Source organism: Juglans regia, chromosome 5, assembly GCF_001411555.2.
Source record: "Juglans regia cultivar Chandler chromosome 5, Walnut 2.0, whole genome shotgun sequence".
Lineage (NCBI taxonomy): Eukaryota > Viridiplantae > Streptophyta > Magnoliopsida > Fagales > Juglandaceae > Juglans > Juglans regia.
In genome coordinates this window covers 256,544-283,840 of record NC_049905.1, presented here as the reverse complement: position 1 = coordinate 283,840, position 27,297 = coordinate 256,544, and the positions used below count along the sequence as shown (strand labels likewise).

General features: G+C 37.9%; 3 protein-coding genes and 1 long non-coding RNA gene across 8 annotated transcripts; 1 reads left to right on the top strand and 3 right to left on the bottom strand.

The window, feature by feature from the left end:
• The first annotated feature begins 9 nt into the window (after positions 1 to 9).
• On the top strand, positions 10 to 13,310 carry LOC108988173 (actin-related protein 7). 2 transcript variants are annotated; one of them, XM_018961331.2, is made up of 8 exons: positions 10 to 79; positions 207 to 322; positions 1,174 to 1,389; positions 2,489 to 2,630; positions 9,348 to 9,592; positions 10,556 to 10,739; positions 12,433 to 12,500; positions 12,852 to 13,310. In XM_018961331.2, exons 2-8 carry the CDS (start codon positions 245 to 247, stop codon positions 13,002 to 13,004), a joined length of 1,086 nt encoding a protein of 361 aa, XP_018816876.1. In that variant the 5' UTR covers positions 10 to 79; positions 207 to 244; the 3' UTR covers positions 13,005 to 13,310. The 2 variants fall into 2 exon arrangements, with proteins under 2 accessions (XP_018816876.1, XP_018816869.1); XM_018961324.2 differs by having other exon boundaries at positions 30 to 322.
• A 1,027-nt stretch (positions 13,311 to 14,337) lies between these two features.
• Positions 14,338 to 15,934, bottom strand: LOC108988157 (cytokinin riboside 5'-monophosphate phosphoribohydrolase LOG1-like). The gene is made up of 7 exons (XM_018961305.2): positions 15,703 to 15,934; positions 15,488 to 15,585; positions 15,343 to 15,373; positions 15,151 to 15,250; positions 14,961 to 15,031; positions 14,717 to 14,860; positions 14,338 to 14,553 (listed from the first exon to the last, which is right to left on the bottom strand). The coding sequence occupies exons 1-7, from the start codon at positions 15,832 to 15,834 to the stop codon at positions 14,509 to 14,511; spliced, it is 621 nt and encodes a 206-aa protein (XP_018816850.1). The 5' UTR covers positions 15,835 to 15,934; the 3' UTR covers positions 14,338 to 14,508.
• A 4,669-nt stretch (positions 15,935 to 20,603) lies between these two features.
• LOC108988166 lies at positions 20,604 to 21,024 on the bottom strand. Its single transcript, XR_001995631.2, has 2 exons — positions 20,921 to 21,024; positions 20,604 to 20,805 (listed from the first exon to the last, which is right to left on the bottom strand). It is a non-coding gene; the product is annotated as an uncharacterized LOC108988166 (long non-coding RNA).
• A 1,005-nt stretch (positions 21,025 to 22,029) lies between these two features.
• Positions 22,030 to 27,065, bottom strand: LOC108988110 (nuclear transcription factor Y subunit A-1-like). 4 transcript variants are annotated; one of them, XM_018961241.2, is made up of 7 exons: positions 26,909 to 27,065; positions 25,988 to 26,288; positions 24,628 to 24,740; positions 24,421 to 24,492; positions 24,033 to 24,194; positions 22,430 to 22,855; positions 22,030 to 22,322 (listed from the first exon to the last, which is right to left on the bottom strand). In XM_018961241.2, exons 2-6 carry the CDS (start codon positions 26,250 to 26,252, stop codon positions 22,442 to 22,444), a joined length of 1,026 nt encoding a protein of 341 aa, XP_018816786.1. In that variant the 5' UTR covers positions 26,253 to 26,288; positions 26,909 to 27,065; the 3' UTR covers positions 22,030 to 22,322; positions 22,430 to 22,441. The 4 variants fall into 4 exon arrangements, with proteins under 4 accessions (XP_018816786.1, XP_018816778.1, XP_018816795.1 ...); XM_018961233.2 differs by having other exon boundaries at positions 25,988 to 26,265; XM_018961250.2 differs by having other exon boundaries at positions 26,009 to 26,265.
• Positions 27,066 to 27,297: the final 232 nt, after the last annotated feature.

Below are 27,297 nucleotides of genomic sequence, written 5' to 3'. Positions count from 1 at the left end.
TATTCCCAAAAGAAAGCCCCAACCAAAGAAGAAGAAAATACTAGTCCACTGGTAGATTCAGCACGCCAACGATAAAAAGGTGAAGGCTTTGCGAGCTTTGAAACACTGGCACTGTTTGTTTTTCTCACTTCTCGAACTCTAAGCTTGGGCTAAGCTTTCTCATTGCTTCCACAAAAATTTTAACTGAAGCTTTTTGTGCTCAAAAGCCTAGGGTTTTGTTTTGGTTTTGAGCCAAACCAACTCGATGGAAGCCGCTGTTGTCGACGCCGGCTCCAAGTTCCTCAAAGCTGGACCCGCAATTCCCGATCAGGCTCCCTCCATGGTACTATAAAGCTTGCCCCACCCTATGTTTTTGTTATAGACCAGTGTTTTTCCTCAATTCTTATATTTCTAGACTTGATTTCTAGGCTTATAGAAGAGTTGTGAGATGTAGTGTTTGCAGATTCTGTTTCACAGTTCACTCATACGGCACGCTGCATAAGTTTTTTTTCCTCCCCATTTGTTCGCGGTGGCAAGTGTAGAAGATAAAACAGAAGAAAGAAGTTGAAGCTGATATTTCTTATTGTCTTGGGCTTAGTTGAGTAATTTTTTTCCATTAACGTATAACATTGAAAAAAAAAATACAAATTTTGTAACAGGATTTTTTCCCCTGATTTTTAAATTTTGGGTGGTTTGAAAACCTAATGAGAAAAATTCGTGGTGAAAGGCTTGGTTTGAACCCCGTGTTTGTTTTATTTTCTGTTTGGCTACTGGGACAAGTGAGGACTATCACGGAAAGTAAATATTTTGATTTGATTTGGTGGCTGCTGTGGTTTTTATTATGTAATGCAGAAATTGCATGGGCGACCTCAGGTGGGCCCAATAGTTGTCATAGGTTCAGCTAGGGTTAGGTTTGCTTACCCATTTTTTGGTTGCCTGGAGAACCGATGAAGCTAGAAGAAACTGTTTATTTTCGGTTTGGCTAGAATACTCAATTAAGCCAAGCTGTTCTATGTGGATAGATGGTATACGCTTTTGCTTACCTTCAGGCTGGTCTCTTATCGAAGGCTGGGAAAAGGGAGAATTTAAATACATATGGTCTGAGTTGCACCCCAAAATCCCTTTGTGTGCTCATATATAATGTATATTAAGGCCCTCGAGATTTATTCTTTTACTTTCTTCTCTGCAATTTAGATGATTCCCACTCAAATGAAACGCATGCTTGAAGATGGGTCAGTGGCCGATAATTCATTGTGTGAAGATATTACTGTCGATCCAGTTGTGCGAGGTTTTATTAGAGACTGGGATGCTATGGAAGATCTGCTGCACCATGTTCTGTATACAGGCCTTGGATGGGAGATAGGGAATGAAGGACAAATATTATTTACAGATCCGCTTTCTACCCCCAAGGTTAGAAAATCCTTATTTCTTGGAAAGGTTTTTTTTTTTTTTCCCAAACTTAAGGTTCATTAATGTAGAGAAAAGCATGATGCAGAGTTGTGGTATTCTTTGAAAATCATGACGGTCTATATTTTTCGGAGTAAATTATTATCTTTCTTGTATTATCATTCTTATTATTCATGTCACCATTACTATTATTGATATTATCTAATTTATGGAGGATTGTGAGTACATTTTAGTGTGCATGTGCACTGGCTTAATGAAAGTTTTGTGTCTTTCTGCAGTGATGTGGGTTTTTCTGGTTGGACTTGGCAAGGGTGTTTTATTTATTTATTTATTTTTTTTTATTTTTTTTTGGGGTTTATATGGTGTTGGGGAACTATTAAGCAGTTTTCAACCGTAAAGATCCAACTTGCTACTTAATAAAAAATAAATAAATAAAAAAGATCCAAACTTGCAAAGCTGTTTCATTTCTTCGCACTATGATGGAAGTTTGCCAGCATCAAATAATCCAACATTCTGTTTTTTAATTCTCACTACAGATAATTTGAGGAAACGTCGGGTTGTTGTCTTAGATTGGTGTTGTATGTGTAAAAAGCATGGGGAGTCAGTTGATCACCTGCTTCTACACTGCGAGGTGGTCAAGGCTATGTGGGATGATGTATTCTCAAGACTCGGTCTGTCTTGGGTTATGCCTTGTAGATTGGTGAACTTTCTAGCAAGTTGGAGAGGCCTTCATGGTGACTCTCAGGTAGCGGCAATTTGGAGATTGATACCAATATGCATGTGTTGGTGTATTTGGAATGAGAGAAATGCTAGATGTTTTGAAGATCATGAGAGAACTTTGGCTGAGCTTAAAGCTTTCTTTTTTAAGTCATTGTTCCTATGGGCGGGGGCTATAGTTTGTAACGGATCCAGTGTCCATGATCTTCTCCTTTCTATTGTAACCTCTAGCTAGGCGTTTTTTCATGTATACTTCCTGTGTACCTGGGCCTTGCCGAGTTCTATGAATACAATATCTTTGATTACTTATCAAAAAAAAAAAAATTCTGTTTTTTTAATAGTTATATTTATTTTCTGAAAATTAATTCACGATTGTTTTTAACAGTCTTTCAGAGAACAGTTGGTGCAGCTGATGTTTGAAACATTTAACATCTCAGGCTTTTATGCATCAGAGCAAGCAGTATTATCACTCTATGCAGTAGGACGTATCTCGGGTTGCACTGTCGATATTGGTCATGGAAAGATAGGTATATATATCTTAAGCAGGGAACTTCTCAGCTCTTTAAGCCTAAGAAGCGTTTTGTTTTATAAATACCTATGAAGCAGTTTACTAGGATTCTTTAGGCATGATGGTGAGATCTGTGTGAATCCATATCATTCTAAAATTTCAATTGACTGTCTACAATTAAGCACATCTATATTCTCTTTGCTGTGGACGAACTTTTTTTATAAAGATGTAAGCAATTAATTACTATCATATCCTTTCCAGCATATGATCAATATGCTTGCATGATCTTCTAGTAAGATAGCTATTTAAATGAGGTACTAATGATCAATAATGTTACTTTTATGAAGCTGTAACCATATTGTTTCTTTACTTTTTTTTAATCGGTAAACAAAAGTTTATTGATAATAAGGCATTATTTATTAAAAGTACTGAGTTGTAAGAATAGGATATTGTTACTTTTGTGAAGGTGTAATGATGAACATAGAGCATCTAGAGCATTGGACCCTCACTCAATGAAAAAATCCTAGATTATGGCCTTAAATCTGATCTTCTTGTGTTGTGTCTATGCATTGCAATTGGCGTTGTGCCATGCCCATTCTGAAAACCGTCTACAGCCTCTTCTCTTATTGCTTCAAGTATGCACTAGTAAGTTAATACTTTCTCCTCGGGCAATGTAAGGAAGAGCTTCTAAGCAATTGTGTATATATCCTGACTTTGAAAAATGTGAAAAAAGTAACTTCTCAAAACTAGGTGTGGACTAAACTTATGGGTAAAAGGAAATGTATGTAGCTCCTAATTTGTAACTCGGTGTTCTCAATTATATTCTTTGTGTACTTGGGCTGTGCTTTGTTTCTTGCTTCAATTAATTTTATCTTAAGAATTCTCTCAAAGCAAAATGAACTCTTTTAGTTGTTTAGCTATAGAGTCAAAGGTTTTTGAGGTGAGAAGACTTGGGGATAGGGTGTCCATTACTGAGAAAGGATGGAAAGGTGTGAGTTGCATATGGTTGGGTTTAGAGACTATCAGTTGGTTGGCTAACTCACTGGAGGCGTGTTTGAAGGCTGAGAACAAAGGCTTCTACTCAGCTCGACGGGAAGGCGACAGAGGCCTTACAGCCCAGCGTTGCTCTAACTCTCGTGGCTCATATATGGCTTTGGCTGTGTATGGGGGGGGAGGACGCAGGAGCTACATTCTCATACCTGAAGACAAGGCAGGAATGGGGTGGAGGAAGATGGTGGCAGTGTTGAAGGACATGGGCAGAGTAGGTGTCCAGGGAAGAAACCCATCGCCTGAGAGGGTGAAAACTTGGCCATCCAAGTCGTACAAGGAGGCACTGGAGGTGCCTCGAACTGTGCAGCTCAATGTGATGGGAGACTTGCAAAAGGGATTAACTCCCTTTTCGGCAGAAACACAGTGTGGAGTAGGTGATGGCAGAGGGGTGATGGGACTAAAAGAAGGAAAATTTCTGAAGGAGTTACGTGAAGTGCAGGAATCGTTGGGGGAGCTAACTAATAGAGTTGGGGAGTTGATACGGTGCGTTGAGGGTTATGGATTGGAAGGAGTGGGCTCGGGTTGCCATTTGGGCCTTGGGGACACGGATGGTGGGCCTAAGGGGAAGGGCCAAGTGTTGTATACTGAAACCCAGCCCAAGAGGGCACGGCAGGGAGGCCCTTTCTGGAGGAAGAAGATGCAGGCCGCAGGTGGCCCGTCGACGAGTGGGCCTGAGCCACCGTCGCCGGAAACGACGCAGTCGACTCCGTCGAAGGTTGCAGAGGCCACGTTGGACGTTGCATCGCCGGCGGGTACAGAACCAGAGCAAGTAGAAGAGATGTACGACGGCCTCTGTGCTCACGATGGCCCGAATACTGCACAGAATGTCACGATGAAGAGTATCGGCGCACAGACTACGTCGACGACGTCAGAGGAGCCGTTTGCGAGCAGCGACAAGACCATAGGAGGTTCGGACTTATACGTGATGTTGCTCTGGCTACTGTGTTCGAGCCTAAGTCTTCGAACCAGACACAGACAGTCCCGATGACGTGGTTGGAGCTTGCGGAACCAGTCACAGGTTGTCCCGATGAAGTGGTTGAATCAGACGCAACTATGGGTGGGTCAAGACTCACTATCTTGGCGGGAGCAGATTCTGTCGCTGGAAAGGAGATGAGTACCAGTCAGCTGAGCATTTATGGGGACTCTGTGGGCGGAGAAGAGGAGGAGATGGGTAGCCCGTCACCCTTACAGATGCTCCCACCTCATATCGCACCTCGAGCTTCAGATTGGGTACTAAAAAAAGTAGAGGAGCTTCATGGTTGGGTGGGGATTTCATGTGAAGGGTACGAAGACCAATTCATGGCTCTCTTAGTAGCCATGGAAGCTGGTCGTTCTACGGTACTGAAGTCGGCTGCTAAAAAGGAGAGAGAATTGAAAAGATTGCAATGCTCCATTAATTATGATAATAAGGAGGGAACCTCGGGAAGAGATAGAGCAAAAGGGAGGGACGTCTATATTGTTAATGAAGCCTAAAATCTTATCTTGGAACGTGAGAGGGATCAATGACATGAATAAACGACTATTTATTAGGTCCCTTCTCCGTAGTTGGAAAGTAGACGTTGTTTGCCTACAAGAAACTAAACTGGCACTTATTTCTCTTCGTACTATTAGGAGTTTGTGGGGCGGTTTGCATGTGGGATGGCTGTATTTACCGTCCAATGGAGCTTCCGGGGGCATACTAGTTATGTGGGACAAACGAGTGGTGGAAAAAATGGAAGATTGCGTGGGGGATTATGTGGTGGCTTGCTCGTTTAAGAACATAAGGGATGGTTATCAGTGGGCTTTTGCAGGCGTCTATGGTCCTAATCTTGACCGGTCTCGAAGGCTACTATGGGATGAGTTGGCCGGTATTAACAGTTTATGGGACTTACCTTGGTGTATTGGAGGTGATTTTAACGTCACCCGTTTCCCGAGCGAGAGATCAGGTGGCTCGGGTTTCAACTCATCAATGGTAGATTTTTCTAACTTCATTTCCGAACAGAATTTACTAGATATTCCTCTTGCAGGTGGTTCCTTCACCTGGTCTAGCAATCGAGAACTTCCATCTTGGTCGAGGATAGATAGATTTTTAATCTCTCCGGAATGGGAGGCACAATATCCAGATCTCATTCAGAAGAGACTTCCCAGGTTGTATTCAGATCATTTCCCCATTCTTGTGAATTGTGGGGGCATCAGAAGAGGCCCAAGGCATTTCAAATTTGAGAACATGTGGTTGAAGTCGGAGGGTTTTCTGGACAGAATAAGACAATGGTGGTCTTCTTACCATTTTAATGGTAACGCTAGCTATAAAATGGCTTGCAAGTTAAAGTCTTTGAAAAAGGACCTGAAGGAGTGGAATATACAAGAGTTTGGTAATGTGGACAGTCAGAAATCTGTTCTAATGGAGGAGCTTAAGAACATGGAGGGTGTGGAAGAGGAGAGGGTTTGCACTGAATCCGAGCGGGCCCGCAAATCCCAAGTGATTGTGGAAATTGAACGGTTGTCTCTTTTGGAAGAAATATCGTGGCGTCAAAAATCACGAGCTTTATGGTTAAAGGAAGGGGATAAATGCACCAAGTTTTTTCACCAAGTGGCCAACTCACATAGGCGGTACAATGCTATAGATACTTTGTTGATAGATGGGGCGGTCTCTTCCAACCATACCGAAATTTCAGACCACATTGTCAATTACTATGATAAGTTGTTTTCGGAACAATTTGGGTGGAGACCAAGACTCGACGGGTTGGTGTTTGATGTTCTTGACCCGCAGGTTGCGGAACGACTCGAGAGGCCATTTGATGAGGTAGAGGTCAGGTCGGTGATTAAAGGTATGGCGGGTGATAAAGCCCCAGGTCCCGATGGCTTCTCCATGGCTTTCTTCCAGACATGTTGGGATGTGCTTAAAGATGATATTATGGAGGTTTTTCATGAATTTCATAGAAGCGGGCGTTTTGAGAGAAGCCTTAATAGTACATTCTTAGCACTCATTCCTAAAAAGCCCGGAGCTGTAGAAGTGAAAGATTTTCGTCCCATTAGTTTGGTGGGTGGGCTATACAAAATTTTATCCAAAGTATTGGCGAACAGAATGAGTAAGGTGATGGAAGGCTTGATTTCGAAGCCTCAAAATGCATTTGTTCAAGGTAGGCAAATCCTTGACTCGGTGCTTATAGCCAACGAATGTCTGGAGAGTCGTATTAAATCAGGAGAGCCGGGACTCCTTTGTAAGTTAGACATGGAGAAAGCTTACGATCACGTCAACTGGAGTTTCTTAATTTATATGTTGGAAAGATGCGGCTTTGGCTCTAAATGGTGTTCCTGGATCCTTCATTGTATTTCCACGCCTTGTTTCTCTGTTTTGGTGAATGGCACATCCAAAGGTTTTTTTAAGAGCTCTCGAGGTTTGCGACAAGGAGACCCTCTTTCTCCTCTTCTCTTTGTTTTTGTGATGGAAGCTTTCAGCAAGATGATTTTAGGGGCGGTAGAGGGAGGATTCATATCAGGATTCTCAGTGGGAGAGGCAAGTTCAGGTTTGCTTAACATCACTCACCTTTTGTTTGCCGATGATACACTAATCTTTTGTGAGGCCAGACGGGAGCAAATCCGAGCTTTGAGAGCTCTTTTATTATGCTTTGAAGCTGTGTCAGGCTTGAAGGTGAACTTGGCTAAATCAGAGGTAGTACCAGTGGGACATGTACCCAATGTGGAGAGTCTGGCATCCATCTTGGAGGGTAAGATAACTCAGCTGCCCATGAAATATCTTGGTCTTCCATTAGGCGCGGCGTTCAAAACGAAATCTATTTGGGATGTTGTAATAGAAAAAATGGAGAGGAAACTAGCTGGTTGGAAGAGGATGTACTTATCTAAAGGGGGCCGGGTGACTCTCATAAAAAGCACTCTGTCTAACTTACCAACATATTTCCTTTCCTTATTTCCGCTCCCTGCTAAGGTGGCTCATTGCATGGAGAAAATTCAACGTGATTTCCTATGGGGAGGGATCAAAGATGAGTTTAAATTTCACTTGGTGAAATGGGCTACAATTTGTTCCCCTATCAAGGAAGGAGGTTTGGGTATACGGAATTTGAGAACTTTCAATCAAGCCTTACTTGGCAAATGGTTATGGAGATATCACCAAGAACGGGATGCCTTGTGGCGAACCGTTATTGCGTTGAAGCACGGGGAATCTTGGGGAGGGTGGTGTTCTAATGCAGTGAGTGGACCTCATGGAGTTGGGCTTTGGAAACACATTAGAAGAGGGTGGGACACATATGCAACGCTTACTTGCTTCAAAGTCGGCAACGGATCTAAGGTAAAGTTTTGGCATGACTTATGGTGTGGTGATCGGGCACTCAAGGATGTTTATCCACAAGTTTATAGCCTAGCAAGAAGGAAAGAAGCTTCTATCGCAGATCTGATTATCTCTTCCCATGGCTCTTCCTAATGGAACCTCACTTTTCATAGAGATGCACAAGATTGGGAGATGGACGACCTTTCGGCCTTTTTTGATTTTGTGTATTCCACTAGTGTGTCGGGGGAAGGAGAAGACAAGTTATGTTGGCGTCCATCTAAGAAGGGAGTGTTCACGGCTCGCTCTTTCTACCATTCCTTAAACTTGCACAACTCAATCCCGTTCCCATGGAAAAGCATTTGGAAGACAAAGGCACCGCTAAAGGCAACTTTTTTTGTATGGACAGCATCTTTGGGGAAGATTCTTACCATAGATAACCTAAGGAAACGTGGCATTATCGCTATAAATTGGTGTTACATGTGTAAGAAGAGTGGTGAGTCCGTTGACCATCTATTACTACATTGTGAGGTTGCCATGTCTTTATGGACAGATGTCTTAGCACGGGTGGGGTTAGCGTGGGTGATGCCGGAAAGGGTGTCTGATTTTTTAGCCTCTTGGGGAGGTATTAGGGGCAACACTCAAATTGCATCCATATGGAAGATGCTACCTATTTGTCTATGGTGGTGCATTTGGAGGGAGCGGAATGCAAGATGCTTTGAAGATCAAGAAAGATCAATGGAAGAGCTTAGAATTCTGTTTTTCAATACTTTACTCCATTGGTCGATTGTAATTGATTTTCATGGCAGGTCTTTTCATGAGTTTCTTGTATCTCTAAGATAGACATTGTGAACGTGTTCATGTATATGTCCCGTGTACTTGGACACTCTATGTCTCCCTTTTGATCAATAAAAATCTGTTTACCGATCAAAAAAAAATTAATTTTATCTTACTTATTAAAAAAGAAAAAGGAAACATATACATTTACACAAAAATATCCAAATATAGACATACGCATAAATTGAGGCAAAATGTTGTGTGGTAAATAATTGTAGTACAAACCTGAATATCAGACTTAATTTCAGAGAATTATTGTTTCCATTGCCTTTGATTCTTTAAAAGTAAGGTGGCCCTAATTTCCAAGATTGCAATCTGTTCATGATAAGAATCATAATTCCTATTGCATTATGAAGTACCTATCAAAAAAAGAATCATAATTCCTATTGCATTATGAACAAAGTAAATCACTCCTTGAATACGTTCAATCTCTTAGCTGATGTAGAGGGTTTACTTATGGCCTTTAGAGCATTTGTATGCACAGTCTAGCTACTGGATATGCAACTCAATGGTCTTCGGGCAAAGAAAGCCATGATTTGAACTAACCAATCTTTGTGTTTCACATGATCTTTCTTGCTTTATAACCAGATATTGCACCCGTAATTGAAGGTGCAGTTCAGCACATTGCCTCTAGAAGATTTGAAATTGGAGGTATTGATTTGACGAAGTTACTTGCTCAAGAGCTTGGAAAATCTAATCCGCTAGTAAATATCAGCATGTCTGATGTTGAGAAAGTGAAAGAGCTATACTCATGTTGTGCTGAAGATGAACTTGCTTATGAGAAGACCAAAAATTCATGCCAGATAGAGAAGCATACCCTTCCGGATGGACAGGTTTATGTTCAGATTTTTCCAGTTTTGAGCTAGCTTTTCATATGTGAGCCTTCTAGAACCAATTCAATACAACTTCAGACCTGGCTAGAGACTTGAGTGGCTTACAATGCTACTCAGATCTCTCTCATTGTACCTGTTACTTTTGTTTTTATTATTATTTACCTTGGCACTTACTGGTTAACGAAAAAAGATAACAAATTAAATCTTCACCAATTGGTTTCACTTCTATAAGGGGAGTGAACTGAAGGGGCAGAAAATGGAGGTACCATAACATATGAAGTTACGAAGATTTGTTACTTGGTTTAAATAGTTCTATACCAGACATTGATGAATAATGTACTCCCCAAACAGGAAGCTTTTTGGTTTAGGTTGATGGCCAATACGAAAAAAGTAAGAAATGTGACTTTGAGTAGTAAAAATCTTGGAATGGTTGGGATGAATATATGTTGACTTGAGTACATGATATTGTTCCTCAATCTAGCCAGACTATTTGTATGGAACTTTCAGTCTTTTTTCTTGGTGGATTTATTTTGATGGGAATAATTATTTTTCAGGAATCCAAATTAATCAGAAAACACTGTAAAGCATGATCTTATCCGTTCATTTCAACAGTGTCCTTGAATAAAGATATGCCAACAAATCCTGAAACACTTGACCAACTTTATTCGCATATATTTTTTATAAGTACTAAACTCATTAAAAAGTGCAAAAGGCGCAAATCCAAGTATGCAAGATGTAAGCAGTCTTTTCTTACATATTGAAAAGTTAAAGTTGCGAAAGCATTGGCAAGCTTATTCAAAAGATATGTAGGTCGCATGTATTATTTATATTCCAAATGCAACCTACCGATTGGCTGTACATGCTATCTGACAATATAAGAAACTCTGCATCATGACAGTTATGTGTAGCTTAGGAGCTTCAGCATGATAGACTTGTAGACATAACATCTGGTTATTATCTCAGGTGATAACAATTGGGAGAGAAAAATATACTGTTGGTGAGGCTTTATTTCAACCATCTCTACTGAGTTTAGACGCACATGGAATTGTTGAGCAGCTAGTTCGTAGTATCTCAACAGTGTCATCTGATAACCACCGGCAGCTGCTTGAAAACACAGTACTTTGTGGTGGCACTGCTTCTATGCCTGGTGCGTTGTAATTTATTGATTCTGGTGATGCTGTAGATATCATTACCCCCTCCCCTTCTCTCTCCCTCCAATTCTTCTTCATAAATAGTCATTGCTTATGGATCTCCATGAGCATCAAATGGAGCTCTACTTGTTCCCATGGATTCAAAGGTGTACAGGCTCTTCTGATTTTTCTTTTAAAACTTCAGTTTTTAGCATAAAATAAAATTGTCTTATTTATAGCTACAGAGACAGTGGGCACATCATACATTTTCAAGTAGTAATTACTGATCAAGGGTGAAATGTCATTGATATCATGTGTTATTTACACAAAAAAGAAATCGTGCCTTACAGGCATTGGGTTTAAAGAGGGATGAGAGTCTCAGTATAATATATTGGGTGAAGTTATGTGGCTTAAGGCAGATAACCAAAAACTAGGGGTGATAAACGGTCCACATTTTAGAAGACCGAAAACATTCGGTCCGGTCCACAGTCCAAGGTTTTTTTGGACCGGACCGGACCGGACCGAATGAAAAAAAGAAAAAAAAAAAAATTATATATATATATATTTTATATATAATAATTGTACAATTAGCAATATAAATTTTTAAATATATTATTAATACTTGTTAATATTCTATAAATTAACAATATTTTATATATATATCTTCATCTAACCTATCACTATTAACAATATAAAATTTTAAATATACTATTAACACTTGTTAATATTCTATGAATTAATAAATATATAATATCAATTAGTTAATTATATAGTAATTATATAAATTAATAATATAATTTTTATCTAATTTATTATCATTGACCATATAAAATATTTTTTTATTGAGTTTGTTACATAATCCATATTAATAAGTCACTTAATTTAATTTAGTATTTTAAATAAAAATTTTTTATTAATTATTAAAAAAAAAAATAGGGCGGACCGACTGGACCGGACCATATCGGTCCGGTCCGGAAAAATGATGGACCGAAAATATTCGGTCCATCGCCGGACCGGACCGTTTGCAGCCCTACCAAAAACCTTATCTTTATGATTGGTTTTGCTTAATATTTCCTTTTATTTTGATTTTCTTGTCACTTGCTCTTTTGTAATTTATAAGTGCAGGATGTTGCCCTTTTTTGTCCGTGGCAACCTAAGCCAGCCCCTAATGGCATATTGAATTATTTATTTTGTTTGGCTTGGGGGTGGCTGGTGGCTGAATGACTACACACCTCTACGGTTAACTGTTTTTACAATAGTTCTGATATGGCGATCAATCTAGGCTCTTAATTACGTAATTCATTGGATTTTTTGTAGGTAATTGATTGACAGGATACATAAATTGTTCTCAATTTTGGCATGAAAAGAGGCTATCTTGCTTCTGTCAGTGAGTGAGGCTTTTAGGCAAATTGAGTGCTGTATTGCCCATAGAGGTCCTTAATAATCATTAAGCTCGTGAGAAAACAAAAACTATTCAACTTTAGGTTATTATTTTAGACTTATGATGTGGATGATGCTCCATTTAACATACCATGTAAGATAGAAAATAGATTTGATAAGCTTGGATGGTGACCTTTATCTGTGTTGCCAATGCTGTCCTGGTGAGAAGGCATTAGTATTGCCAAGTACCTTGTCAGTTGAGCTTACCTTTAATGAGGAAAATTGTTGCTCTATAGCTTCTAACCAGTGGTTGTATTAATCCAACTCCAGGTTTTGAAGAAAGGTTTCAGAAAGAAGCTAGCCTGTGCTCATCTGCCATTCGTCCTGCTCTAGTTAAGGTAACCTATTTTATTTCAAAATGGGATGAGCTAGAGATTTTAACTCTTTTCTACAAGACTAATGTTTGTATTTTCTTGCATTTTACATTATTGCAACTATTGGCTTGATTTTCTGACATCTAGAATTCAATAATTACATGTAAATTTTTCTTAAATCACAACTGGATGGATATCTTCTTATTTGACACATGGATTAATATTTTCAAAATGAAAATGGTGAGGAATCACTATTGTTTCCTACTCCCAGGACTGTTTTTCTAGCAATTTTGTTGTAATTTTCTTGGACATGTATGGTGCTTGTTTTATGTAAAGAAATGGAAATTCTTAATTCTATCTTTTTGTTCATTTCAGCCTCCAGAATATATGCCTGAGAATTTGACAATGTATTCGGCATGGGTGGGCGGTGCAATACTTGCCAAAGTTGTCTTTCCCCAAAATCAACATGTAACCAAGGCAGACTATGATGAAACTGGACCTTCCATTGTTCACAGGAAATGTTTCTGACGATGTTCATCCGAAAAATTTCTCAAAGTGTTTAGTAGGTTCATCATGCCTCCTTTTGTATTATAGCCAATGTCTATGGTAGTAGAAAACCAAAACCGAATTCTAGATGCAGAAAAAGTCTCCATAACTTACATGATCTAACACATTGTAGTTCATCTGGTTCACCCAATTTAAAGGGTCGACTTCTTTTATCAATTCTAGTAACCTAATGATGTCTTTTGGGATTTGTGATTGACTGAGCGGGCATTCAGCCATGGCCACAGCCTTTACTCTTAGCTAATTAGTGTTGTGTGATATTGGGACAAACTCTGGTTTATTTTGAATGAAAAACCTATGATGCATGTGATAGAGGGCACGGTGGAGTTCGTTAATGTTTCCAAATGGCTTAGTCATGTTATCATGGCTAGGCCAGTAGATTGGTTGCTAAGAGGAAAAAAACAATAAATTGCTCAGGTTCTATGGATGTAGTCGCAACAATAATTTGTAGGGATGTTATGATCCCCCTGCTCTCTCTCTCTCTCTCTCTCTCTCTCTCTCCCCACTGGTAAAACTTGGTTCAATGAGTTGTTGGCCTTCCTTTCCTTGTTAACTCTCTGAAAGCATGCATTAAGAAAATGTATTGAATTATGGGTTGGGGTTTATTTTGATTCTAAACAAAGGGAATTCTTTTGTTGATCCCACACTGGGCCTATTCTCTGTGCCCTTAACTTGCTTCGCATGTAGGCTGTGGCACCGCACAAATTCTAGTATGTCAAATTTGTAATGTGGCACAGAGGGTCAGTGATTTATCAAAGCCAAAAAACAAAAAAAAACAAAAAACTCGAATTCACACTCGAGTCACTCGACCATCTGCATCGAAACTTAAAAGGGCACAGAAGAATAATCAGAGTCATATATAGCCATCTAGCTTTTCTTCTCTTTACCCCCCACCCCCCACAGGCACATATTCTATGATTTGTTTTTTCAGCCAATGGCCTTATGACTTTGAGAGAGATATGCCCTTAACTGACTTTAATGAAATGGAACCAAAATATGACAATAAATATACAGATAGATAACCCTGTGGGATAGCTCAGCTGGTCCAGCCTTGGGTTTGCTTCATAATGGTCACCAGTTTGAGTCTTCTTAGGACCACAGGAGGTTTACCAGTTCTAGTTTCCTTAGGATCATTAGAGGTTTATCCGGTCGTTAATTTCAGGATGCCGTGGCATTAATCGAGGTGTGTGTAAATTGGCCTCAGTTACAAAATATATATAAATATATATATATATACAGATAGATTTGGGATTTACCACTCGAGATAATTGAACAGAGACAGAAATATTTGGGGCCATTTTGCTGTCCTCTTTTTTGTTTTTTGTTTTTTTATTCAAACAGAACTACTCCAGGGCCCAGGCTCCAGCACATATAGGGTATATAAATAAATATATACAGATGGATGATTAAGATCTAAGGTCTTAAGGCTTCCCCCACTTGGAGTAGTGTAATAAAATGGGCCCATTTCTCAGCTTTGTCTGCGTTCTACCTTGTTACGGACTGGCGCATACTCCTGCAATATACAATAAAAAAACATTAACAATTCTACCCCACTTTCGCCTGCAACTTTGTTTTGTCATCCTCTACAATAATTCAGCCACCAACCCTACTAATTAATTAATGGAAACTGTTTTTATTTCAAAAAAAAAAAAAAACAATTGCATTTCTTCAAGTACCTCCATTTTCTTTACGAGTTCTTCTGCTGTGTTTGTAATGATCAAGATATGGCTTGCTGACTCCTCTATGAAACCCTCTTCCACTCCTTTATCAAATAAGGCAAGCAAGCCGTCATAATACCCATCTACGTTCAATAACCCCACCTGTTACACAATAAACGATATCAAACAAAAGCCTGCATTGATAATGAGAAATTATATATTGACCGATTTAATGGAAGCTGGTACGTAAGAATCATCTCACTGGCTTGTCATGGATTCCAAGTTGAGACCATGATATCATCTCTAGCAATTCTTCCATGGTCCCATAGCCACCTAAACGGATTCAAAGTTGGATCCAACAAACATGCATAAGAACTTATATATTCTGTACGTGTAAGAACAAGTGAAAGCGGATCTATATATATATATATGGATGAAGCTTAATTAATTACCGGGAAGTGCGATGAAAGCATCGGCATGTTTTGCCATTTCCGCCTTCCTTTGGTGCATACCTGAAACTATTTTTACTTCCCCGATGGCCTCTCCTGATATCTGCAAGAGGAGTCTGCTCAGTTTGATTCTTTCACAAGGAAGTACTTCAATTGAAGAAAGCATTCAACAGTACTGGAATAAAGATTGAGTACCTCATGACGCAAAAGAGCTTTAGGAATCACTCTATACAAACATAAAAACAAAACAAAGATACACGTTGATTCTCTTGCGGAAATCTAAGGAAAAGAAAATTGATGCATGGGTTAATATTAAGATAAAAATATATATAATGTATACCCAAGAACATGGCAACCTCCATTAAATACTGTCCGAGAGATCAAGCCCATTAAACCTACGCTTCCTCCGCCATAAACCAAATCAATCTTCCTATCTACCTGTTAAATAAAGAAGCTCGATCTGAGAGACATGCAACTTCTCCAAAAAAAAAAAATAGGGGTTAGAAGAAGAATTTGTATCTCTTTGAGTAGGGCTGATTGGATATACATGATTACCATTAGTTTAGCAAGCTCGAGAGCTGCATCACTAAATGCAGCCTTATGTCCTGGTTTACTGCCACAGAAAACACATATTCTTTCGAATTTTCCTTTCTTTTCGTTTGGTGCGGATGTCCCTTCTCCTTCCATTCTCCCAAAGATACTTATGTAAGGGAGAAGAAAGTGTGTAGCCAATGGAGAGGGAGAGAGAGAGTGTATGAAGAAAGCAGAAGCGAGATACCCTTGCTCTTGAAACTCCCTTACTTTTATCCTAATTGAGACCTTTTGTCTGCTTAAATAAGTTGTTGGTGTTGGGGAAGAAAGTCAAGACTCAAGAGACAACATGAGCCCGTCGGTCCCCCTCTCTCTCTCCTTAATTCCAGATCAGATTGCACCTCTCTCTCTCTCTCTCTCTCTCTCTCTCTCTCTCAATCCTTAATGGGCCTTACTTAATTGGACGGCGCTGTAACGTACGGTTTAAACAATGAAAAGAAATAGTTTTAAATAAAAATTAAAAATTAAATAAAATATTTTATAAAATAAAACACTTTTATTATTCAAACCGAATGACTAAAAAGTTCATCCCATTTTGGGACCAAATAACTTCTTGTGTTACTTTGGTTACTCGTTTATGGTAAAAACAAAAAGATGCATTTTTGAAGTATTATATTTCGTATATTAAATCATTAAAACAGATATATTACATCTTTTAACTATAAAAGTCGACATTTTGCAACATTCATCAAGATCCTATTGTCAGTATCTTGCTGCATCACCTATTTTTCATTTATTTTAATACATAAAATTGAACAAGTTTTTTTTATTTTAATGATATTGTTAATTGTGATAATTTAGTGTATAAATACAAAATGCTTCACTATACACAATTTACTTTTTCCCTAAAAGAATTATTATGGTACAAGTTAGGAGGTTTACTTTCTCAATAATCTGTCTGTTTATGGCCGCCTATGGATTACACAACGAGTGGTTACCATTTTCCATCTCAGGGTTCATGGATGGATGGATCCTCAAGTGAAGTGAAAGAGAGAAAACAGTGGGTACTACTTTTCTATTATAAACTATTTAGTAGGAGGGCGTAAAAATTTTAAAGGCTTGAAGAGAGATTTTATTTTCTCCTTTGGCAGAGGTGAAGATTGAAATTGGTTATTTATTCATTAGGAGGATGGATCGGGCAAGTTCTCAAAAAATATAAATCCTCTCCCCAAACAAACACGAAATTTGACTATCATCATCAATGATATTTACAGCATATACATAATAGTATGAATATCGCTAATCCTCTGAATTAATTTGACTTTCCCCTTGTTTGTCAATACAACATTGTCGCAAGAAGCATTGACATTACTCGCATCTCCTTCACGTACTAGATTTTAATATTCATTCTACAACGATGAGGATTTCTATTACTGTAGTCAGATTTTACGGCATCCTCCAATGGCACTAGTTAGAGCATTGGCAATGGACTAGCCATTTGCCAATGCAAGTCTAAATTAAAAGTAAATATAGAAAAAATCATCTACATTGGCCTAGCTAAACTTCAAAAGTTTAACATTTCTCTACAGTAACTCTTCACCCCTCGCCAAGTTTGGCGAGCTACTGCACACGGATCAAACGTTTATTTTATCATTTGTTTTGCTCCCGCAAAATTCTTTCCCTCGGTTTTTCTGTGTCTCTTCCCCACCATTTCTTCTTTCTTTTTTTTCTTTTTTTCTCTCCCAAAACTCTTCTCTTCCTTTCTTCTTCGACCTTCTGTCTTCTTCTTGAAACCCATTTCCTCTTTATTTATTTTTTTCTCCCGAACTCCTCTCCTTTCTTCTTCGATTTTCTCGTTCTTCCCGAAACCCCCATTTTTCTTTCTTTTCTCTCTTTCTCCCGAACTCCTCCTCTCCTTTCTTCTTCGATTTTCTCTTTCTTCCCGAAACCCCCATTTTTCTTTCTTTTCTTTCTTTCTCCCAAAACCCCTTCTCTTCCTTTCTGCGTCGCCCTTCTCTTTCTTTCTCCCGAACCTTCTCTTCTTCTCTTCCGCCCTTTTCTTTCTCTCCTCTTCTTCACCCTTTTCTTTGTTTCTCTCGAAACTCCCTTGTTGAGTTCTCTTCTTCGCCCTTTTCAGCCTTCTCCCGAAACTCCCGAAGTGGTTAGCAGGTCTTCTTCGTCTTCTCCTCACTGGAAGTGTCCGCTAGTGGTAAGTCACTCACTCTCTATTTTACTCACGGGGTCTCACACCCCCGATTGGACAAATGCACACACACACTCAGATTTCTTTACTTTCACATGATGAAATTTGTGGGTTTTATAATTCCAGACTTGGAGGCAATTTTGCATCACTAACCGTGTGGCACGCTCGTGAAAGCAATCGATCCCCACGTCCAGGTTTAGGTAATTTTAATCTGTTTTGTGGAGTGTGCAATTTATACAAAATTTTCTTGCGGATGTATATATTTTTTTTATAAGAATTTAGGAGATGTTTAATTAGCCGTGATTTGTGGAGATTTATGAGGGTTTTATTGATGTGTGCAATGTTGTTGGTTATTGAAAAATGTTGATTGGTATTCTGTGAGTGATCTGTACATATGAACTCAAACGAGTATTTGACAATATAGGAACATCATACATGCCGAGAAATTGGACTGTTTCAACTTTGGGAAATTCATCAAAGTAATGTTGCATTCATAAACAAGCATGGCATTTTTGTTTTCAAAGCATGGGAATTCATCATACATAGCTTGTTTTCAAAGCCTATAAAAATGACAGATACTTGCTGGAGTACTTGCTGGCAATTTTGTTTTCAAAGCATGGCATTTTTTTAGCTGGAGTACTTGCTGTCTGGTCATTTACAGATAAAAAGTACTCGAAATTTTCTTCTTTTCTTTAAGCATTTTAGTGAATTTCTGTGCTCTTTGTTTCTGCTCTTTTTACCTTTTGTTTCGATCTGCGCAGTAGCAACAAAAGAAGAGAGATTTGTCAGCCCAAAACATCATATATATATATGAATATATTTCCCTTTTGCTGGCCATTGATGCACTTTTGTTTTATGAATCATACATCATATATATATATATTACCAGTACTGTTTTTGGTACATGTATATTAATTAGTCAGCCCAAAACAGTTGCTGACTTTGATATATGTTGACTTTTGCTAGAATAGTGGACTGTTTTTGTAATTTTAGTGGACTGTTTTATAATTATTGGACTGTTTTGATGGAATAATAGACTGTTTTTATAATTTTAGTGGACTGTTTTGTAATTATTAGACTGTTTTGATGGATTAGTGGACTGTTTTTATAATTTTAGTGGACTGTTTTGTAATTATTAGACTGTTTTGATGGATTAGTGGACTGTTCTTGTAATTTTAGTGGACTATTTTGTAATTAGTGGACTGTTTTGATGGATTAGTGAGATGTTTTTGTAATTTTAGTGGACTACTATAATTATTGGACTGTTTTGATGGAATAATGGACTGTTTTTATAATTTTAATAGACTGTTTTGTAATTATTGGACTGTTTTGATGGAATAATTGATTGTTTTTATAATTTTAGTAGACTGTTTTGTAATTATTGGACTGTTTTGATGGAATAATGGACTGTTTTTGTAATTTTAGTGGACTGTTTAGAAAAATAGAAGAAATGTTGGTATGTTTGTATATGTGATTTTTGGATGAATGGTTTACAAAATATATTTATTGAATAATTAGGTTGAGGGAAAAAATAATTCAAAAATAATAATTTTATTCTTTAATAAAGTTATTAATTAAATTTGTAAAATATTAAAAATATATATATTATTAAAATAATAACATTTTATTATTATTTAAACTTTAAGATAGCTAGTCCAATGTGAACTACTTTAGCTATAAATTCATGTTATAGTCAAAACAATTCATTCTAGCTAAATTTTAGACTTGACAATGACTAGGCGATTGTCAATGCTCTTAGTAGTGGCTTTGCTGTTTTTGTAAACCACATGCTTAGTTGCATGGCCGGGGCCTACAGCCATTAGAATAAGATGATTTGCATCATATCATGATTGCTAGGATTGTGAGTGAAAGTAAGGTTTTTAGGAGTTTTACGTGTTCTTTGCACGGAGCTTGTTTTATCACAGCAGTTATTTGGCATATCCAGAGCCTCCTTCCTTGCATATGGATAGACAACAAAAAAAGACGTTGGAAGCGTGAAATATATATATACTATGCATAGTTCACAGTGTCAAGCTAACAATATATGTTTAAAATGCCAAGCTAAATTGTAATTGCACAACTCTATATATGGAGATTATTGCTTGGAGTTGAGATAAGGTAAAAATCAAATCTTTTTTATACAAGTATGGAAATAATTTGTAATAATCAAATAAAAGATTCTTGATTTCATTTCATCTCTAACAATCGGTATTGCTTATACAGTCAGTGAAAGTGCTTGCTTAGGCAGATTTATGGGGTGCTGCAATGGAATTTTAGGTGGCTCGATCGCATTTCGGATCGCAACATACAGCCTTTGCAGACTACAGGTTACTGCTTTAGTATGTATGTCATGAGACAACATGGGTTCTGTCACTAATGTGTCTTTTTTTTTTTAGTGTAATGTGGATATGAAAGTGAAATCTATATGAGCTCTTACCGATGGGAAAGCTCCTCTGTTCAAAACGCACAATGCACTGCTAATTATCAAACTGCGCAATACGCAGTTAATTATGCTATTCGGTATTTTCAGAGACACCCAATTTTCTGGTTTGCCAAACAGCCGGTTGTGAATGCTTGCGGAGTTACAAAATAAAAAATGGCTCTTTGTTTCAAATCCCAGTAGCGGAAGGAAGTAATTTGTTAGCTGTATACGTTTGAGATGCGCCGTTATGGTACACAATATATGTTTTGAGCAAGAGAATGTAATCTTTTAATGCAAACATTGAAAACGAAACTGTGTTTTGTTAGATCACAGAAAGGACATATGAATGAATCCCTTAGGTTAAATCAGATCACTAAACCTGGTCAAATAATAAAAAAAAATCCCTCAGGACGCCTAGTATCAACCTGGGAGGGCATGAAACCATGGGTTCCTCAACCTCTGCAGTAAGCTTGCAAATGGGAGCCCCCATGCTTTTCCTGAACTGTGAAATCCATTTCCATGCACCCATTTCAGATTACTAAACTCTTCCTCATTGGGATCAGAAATTACAGAAACCTAAATATTTTGACACGCGGAGAGAGAGGGAGAGAGAGTACCGTTAGCCGTCGGGGAAGTGCGCCGCTGTGAAAGTGTGTAGAGGGAGCTGTTCTGCCGCTAGGGCTTGTGCTACGGCTCTGAGTGACGGTGCCTTCGCCTTATATACACCCTAAGCGCGAGCTGGTGTGAGCCTGAGGACACGATTCCCTTTTTTATTTCTTTCTTTTTCTAAAATAAGTTTTATTCTTTCTTTATTTTTATTTTGAGAAATATTCTAGTAATAAAAGAATTTTAGTAAAATAAATTTACAAACTGACGTGATTTGATATGATACGTCAAATTATAAATTTATTATAAAATAGATCTAATAAATTACATAAAACCATACTAATTTATAAATTTATTTATATGAAATTCTTTTATATCAGTAGTAATGAATCGCCTATTGAATTTTTTCTTTTCTTCAAAGAAAAAACTAAAAGCGTTCTGAAAGAATTGATTTGATACCAATATATTTATTTTTCAATTAAGAAAGGAACGGGGAAGAGCTTAAAATTAGTACCAAACTATATCTACCTGGTTTTTAGCCTTGTTTTTGCTTTTGATCTATGCATGACATTGTTTTTTTTTTTTTTTTTTTTTTTTATAAATAAAAAAACCCTATACCTATTTAATTTTTCCAAATTTTCTCGTCCTGTTTACTTGCTTCAATTTTGTTTCCTTGTTTTGTTTATGTAGAAATTTTTGGCTAGCAATATCACACCAATGGAATTAGTTTGCTAATGATGCAGACTATAAGCTCTGATCCAGATTGGCTGTCTATTTGCAAGAAAAAAATTGAGAATAAACTCATGATTTCAGTCTGATATATGCCAGAATCAACACCTCCAGAACCATGACATCTGGGGCTCATACAGGAAATGAACCAAGGAGAAACCAGACTTTCTTAATTTCCTCCCAACCCCTTATCTCAACCGACCTATGGGATGAAGGGCTGCTGTTATAGGCAACCAGACCTCCATTCAATCATAGATTGATAGGATGCACCTCCTATCTGTGCTTTGCATCTTTATTGTCATCTAACACTCGTCAAATTGCAATAAAAGCAGAGAGAGAGAGATAAGCTCATAACATTGTCAACACAACACCATCAGGCTAGCAAACTCTTGTCATAAACAAGCATCACACTTCTGAAACCTCCATACCTAAATTGTTGAAATTTTACACATACATAACCATTTCCTACTTGATAAGTTAGGAACTTTGAGCATTTTACACTAGGAGGGAAAGGAAGAAAAATGTATGAACTTCAGACCATAATGGCAGCGAGTCATATTTGTCTCCCAATTCTCACCTAGAATTAAGACAAGTAAACTTGTTTTTTTTAAGCCAAGAATGAATTGCCTGAGAAACACGAGGGTTTCTCCCAAAGCTGGATGCGGCGAACACCTTCTGGTTCACCTGCACAATAGTCTCTCATAAGATACAAAGTTACTACGTTCTCGATTACAACTAAACTCAAGAGTCATTAGAACTGAACTGGTAAACTATTTCAGGAGGCATCCCACCTTCAGCGAATGTCATTTAATGGGGAGTGCCCCATGTGCAACCCCGTTCACCTGCATGCTCTCTCTCTGCTGACCCAAGCAGTCTACCTCCTTACCATCACTAAACAGTGAATGGTAAGTTGATGACAGGCCATTGCTACTGCTGTTACCTTTGGAAAAACAGTGCGCTCCATGTGTGTTGTGAACTATGGGCAGTGATCCTTTGTGCTGATTAAGCGAGGAACCTGAATTCCCATTGCCATTGTTGAAAAAGCATTTAGAGCCAGATGAGATGGTTGGCCCCATAGAAGGTTTAGCACCCATATTCATGCCTTCTTCTGAAGGGGGATCAGAAAGATTATCAAGCTTTTTTGTATTAAGAAAGCGCCCCCCACAGCCTCTTGCCCTCCTCATAGCATGTAGGTGTCGAGACTCGTGCAGATATGGCTGTCACATGAAACCATCATACAATATCAGGAATCCTTCCGGCCATTCTAAAATCTTCACAAGTTAGAAGGTTGGGGTTGGAGAAGCAAAACAGAAGCTGAACTCACAAGATAACCAAATTATTACAAGTCCAAGCTCCTTACAATATTTTTATCAGACAACTTCCAAAACAACCATGCACCCCAAAAAAAAAACAAAAAACCCCTTTTTATGTTTTCTATTGAGGCTAGACATAACTTCAGCCTCAGACATACCCAATCCCATCCCACTTATTCATGCCCTCACTATCTGCCACGATCGAGGCCTGCATTTGACTCCCCATAAACAACAGTATGGCTTAAATATAGACCACTTCTTGATTTGTATCAAGTAAATGAATATGTTTGAAAAAGAAGACTCATTCCAATTATATAAAGCAACAGAAAAGAAACGACTAGATTATTGCAAAGACAATAAACTTTCTTATTGGCACTCCCGTCATACGAAATCCCGATACTAGAAAGGGCAGCAACATGCTAAATCTCCTTAACTAATTCCATTCTACACATAGAACATAGGTATGTAACAAGGACCTGGTCCAATGACAGAAATTGTTGAGGTCCACTGGTCAACATTATCAATTTCATTCCGCCTTCATGATTATGGGTTTTTCATGCCTTCAGGACAACCCTGTCCAATCTGGTTTGATTTGTGTAATCGTGAGAATAGAATCCTTTCAATAAATAATGCAACTTCAAGCATCTAATAATATGTAGACAGACAATATAATGAGATAGGCTTTTTATTTGAAAGTGTGATTGATGAGTTACAATCCCCCAATGAAGCAAGCATTAAGGGAGTCAGTTATTCAAAGAGGTAACACAATTTCTAATGGATCCCAACTGTAAGAGAGCTAACCAAGCTATGAAACCCAGCAGGAAAATTTCCAGCATGCAAACACACATTAAGTAACAATGTCCATCCACAAAGGCCATAATGAGATACAAAACCTAGAAGGAAACTTGCCAATAATGAATAAATTTAGCTGAACATAAAAGAACTTTGACCAAAAGGAGATATACTAAATGAAAGTAGCCTCAACTATTCAATGCATGTTTTTATTCTGACAATATATTATATATCCCAGTTTATATAGCATGGTCCAGGGAAGAAAAAGATTACAACAAATTAATTTTACCTTCCGAACTTTTATCATTTTCTTCTCAAGCTCAGCCTTAGCACGTGATTGTCTTCGTCTCAGAATACCATGATATTGTTTTGCATTTACATAGACAGGTTCCTCTTCCATTTCAAGAGGTAAAGGCATTCTAGCATGATGCATTCCATATAATTCAGGTATCTGGCATCGCAGCAGGTAGCATCAGAAGATTGTTACATCCCAAAGCAGACGACTAAAAATAACTACTCCCAACACCAAGCAGAGTGGCTAAATAACGAAATTCAGTTTTCTTATATGTGGAACATACAAATACCATATTCTATCAAGTGGATCTTATATTTTTAAAGTGATAGCAGTCAGTTCTCATTGAAATAAGCAAGAAACGGTGTTACATCAAATTGCATACCATAGCTTGGGGCCCATAAGAAGCAAACATTCCACCATACTGTTGATCTGAATAAGGATATGATGTCAATACCTGCATAAATTACATTGAAAGGTAATAATTTTTTCCAGTATCCCAAATAAAAGCAATCCAAAGCACCAGATTATTAATTGAACATCCAAACATGCAGGTGTATGAATTTGAGAGAGAGGGATGAACAGGACTTACAATTGAGTGACCAACAAGCTCCATCTGGGAGTTCGGATCAAGGTGTTCAACCATTTTAGGGGTTAAGGATGGAACACGGTTATTATCTCGGTGCTCTTTCCCAATATTCCCATCTGATATGAAAAATAAATTTGAATATTAACCAGATACTCTGCACTTGTGACATACATGTTCATAAAGCAGAGAACAATGACCTGTTAAAATTTTAATTCTAAGATATAAGAAACATTCCATCCACACCTTGGCACAACATTGCATTTGTGAAGTTCGTGTATCTCAGATCACATGAATATGTAGATCTATATTTTCCCCCTATTCTGGGATACCTGGTGGTGTAAGTCAACATATCTTCCTAGCAGTATTTCATAAGAGGTTCACATAGAAAATACTATGACATAGAGTTTGGGAAGGACCCAGTAAGGGACCATAAAATAGGAAAAGGATAGAAAAGAGCTGCTTGAATTTCGCATTAGGACCAAAAGCACAGTTTAAACATTTTTTTTTATTGGTTCTGAAGCCGTTCCATTTATGGACAACTCGTGTAACAAAGGAAAAGATGACAGTCACGGAAAAAAGGGGAAGTTTGAAATGGAATAAAAAACACAGTTTAAACATTGGAAGCCCATGAATACTTAACAGCCTGAAGCCTTTGTTCCATATATGGAAAACTCGTGTAACAAAGGAAAAGATGGCAGTCATGGGAAAAAGGGGAAGCTGGAAATGGAATCATGATTGATCAGCAATTGATGGTCTCGGTCAAAGATGGTCCACATCTTGACCTATTTCACTTACTCCAAAAACTGAAGCACAATGCAATTTCTTGGTCTGCTTGTCTGCCATAGTCAGCTTCACATTGCACCAACTGAAAGAAACGGGAGGACGGGGGGAGGACTACACACTCTTAAATAACTGGGGACAACATTCCAACTTATCAAATTTTCAATTAAAAAAAATATCATACAGGTGTATATATGCAAACATAATTTACAAATTAGGAGTAACTCCTAGTGCCATCAAGCAAACATTTTCCAGCTTTTCAAGGCAAATAAACATTAGCGGAGAATTTTAATGGACTTTTATGAAGCCATCAAAGCCAAATTTCTCTCCTTTCTGCGATAAGGTTTTGTTTTTACTAAATTACAAAAATTTTCGCGAATTTAATAAACAAAAGTAGTTGAGGAATTAAAATTGTAATCATCAACCATTTGGATATAGAGAAAGTGGTTTCTCCAATTGAAACAACGTGTGGTTCGATACATACAATAGCTAGAAAATAGATAATACACACATACAAATAAACATATATGAAGCAATATTCACAACACTTCATTGAGAAAAGGGCAGCTCAAAAGTTAACTACCAGATTTTGATGCTACAGTACCCCGTGTTTCTTTGTTGAATTTGGCTCCATCATCTAGCGGGCCATTCACTTTCAATTGCATGGCTCCATTCCCAACAGAAACATTTAAGTGTTCCATTGAAGTTGATTTTGAAGCATTGTCACCTAAGGACACATTGCTCCCCACGCCACGCCACCAAGGTTGAGAATATGTGGCTGACTGCAACACAGTCTGCCCACCATGTTCTAATCGTCCATCTTCATTTCCAGGCTTTGCTGGCATCATTCACAACTTCCTCCTTCAACCCATAAAAGTAAGCAACTAAAATAAAATAAATTTTGATTCTTACAAAAAATATATTGGGCAAATTCGGGACTCCATAGGACCATACGTAAGCAAAAGAGAACACGCACACCCAACAAAATGAATAATAATATTATAATCGAAGGGAGCATACAGCTGAGTAACTGGGCTCGGAAAGATGATCAACGACCATTGTTCGTCAGCTCAAAAATTTGAAGGAAGAAGCAGAACAAGACTTATTTAAGTTGTAAAAATTAAAGACCCTACTCCACCAAACTTAGCCTAATACAACTATTTAGCCCAATTTGGCTGAATGTTTCGTCTGGGTATCTCTATTTCCACTCTAAAGTCTGATACGCCCAATCTCTCACAATTTATAACAAGTACATATTCGGAAGGGGAAAAAACTTTTTGAAAAAGGTGTGAAATATCGACCATCCGTAGCATTTTGAAGCCCAAAAAAACCAAAGCTTTTCTCGTATTTCCTCGTGTTTTCTCAACAACTAAACACTGGATAACAAAAGGAAAAGTAGAGAATTTAGGTACTAGTAAAATCTTTAGGTACATATTGTGATCAAACTTTTGAATCAGAGTCCAGGAAGAGAGATATGAGAGGAAACTGTTGGAGTAGAACTTACGATGCAGCTGATCGGAACTCAAGACGCTTTGGTCTTTCACAAGTCGAAGCTCATCGGGACTGGAGTCTCTCTCTCTCTCTCTCTCTCTCTCTCTCTCTCTCCGTGTAACCTTAAAGAGAGACAGTGGAAGTCCACGGAGACAGAGAATAATTATATGTAGAAAAAGGAGATCATATTTTAGGTTTTGGAGATAGAATTTTGTTTGCTTTAATATTTATTTTCTCGCAACTCGCAAGCGTCGCTATCTTTGTCCAAACTAAACCTACTTTTAGATAAAAAGAAATCTAAAATTCATTTCTATTACAGTACTGACACGTGTCATTTATTCTAGTCTTTTTTTTTTTCTTTTTTTTTTAGAATTATTATTTTTCTACCATTTTCAAAATTTC

What these genes read in the sequence shown, in the direction of transcription:
- LOC108988173 (XM_018961331.2), top strand. Translation starts at nt 245, where the DNA reads ATGGAAGCCGCTGTTGTCGACGCCGGCTCCAAGTTCCTCAAAGCTGGA. An exon ending in ATACCCTTCCGGATGGACAG is followed by an intron (nt 9,593 to 10,555) that starts GTTTATGTTCAG and finishes TTATTATCTCAG; the next exon opens with GTGATAACAATTGGGAGAGA. An exon ending in TTCGTCCTGCTCTAGTTAAG is followed by an intron (nt 12,501 to 12,851) that starts GTAACCTATTTT and finishes TGTTCATTTCAG; the next exon opens with CCTCCAGAATATATGCCTGA.
- LOC108988157 (XM_018961305.2), bottom strand. Translation starts at nt 15,834, where the DNA reads ATGGAAGGAGAAGGGACATCCGCACCAAACGAAAAGAAAGGAAAATTC. An exon ending in TCGAGCTTGCTAAACTAATG is followed by an intron (nt 15,586 to 15,702) that starts GTAATCATGTAT and finishes TTTATTTAACAG; the next exon opens with GTAGATAGGAAGATTGATTT. An exon ending in AAGCTCTTTTGCGTCATGAG is followed by an intron (nt 15,251 to 15,342) that starts GTACTCAATCTT and finishes CTCCTCTTGCAG; the next exon opens with ATATCAGGAGAGGCCATCGG.
- LOC108988110 (XM_018961241.2), bottom strand. Translation starts at nt 26,252, where the DNA reads ATGATGCCAGCAAAGCCTGGAAATGAAGATGGACGATTAGAACATGGT. An exon ending in AGCTTGTTGGTCACTCAATT is followed by an intron (nt 24,493 to 24,627) that starts GTAAGTCCTGTT and finishes TAATTTATGCAG; the next exon opens with GTATTGACATCATATCCTTA. An exon ending in AAATGATAAAAGTTCGGAAG is followed by an intron (nt 22,856 to 24,032) that starts GTAAAATTAATT and finishes TTCATGTGACAG; the next exon opens with CCATATCTGCACGAGTCTCG.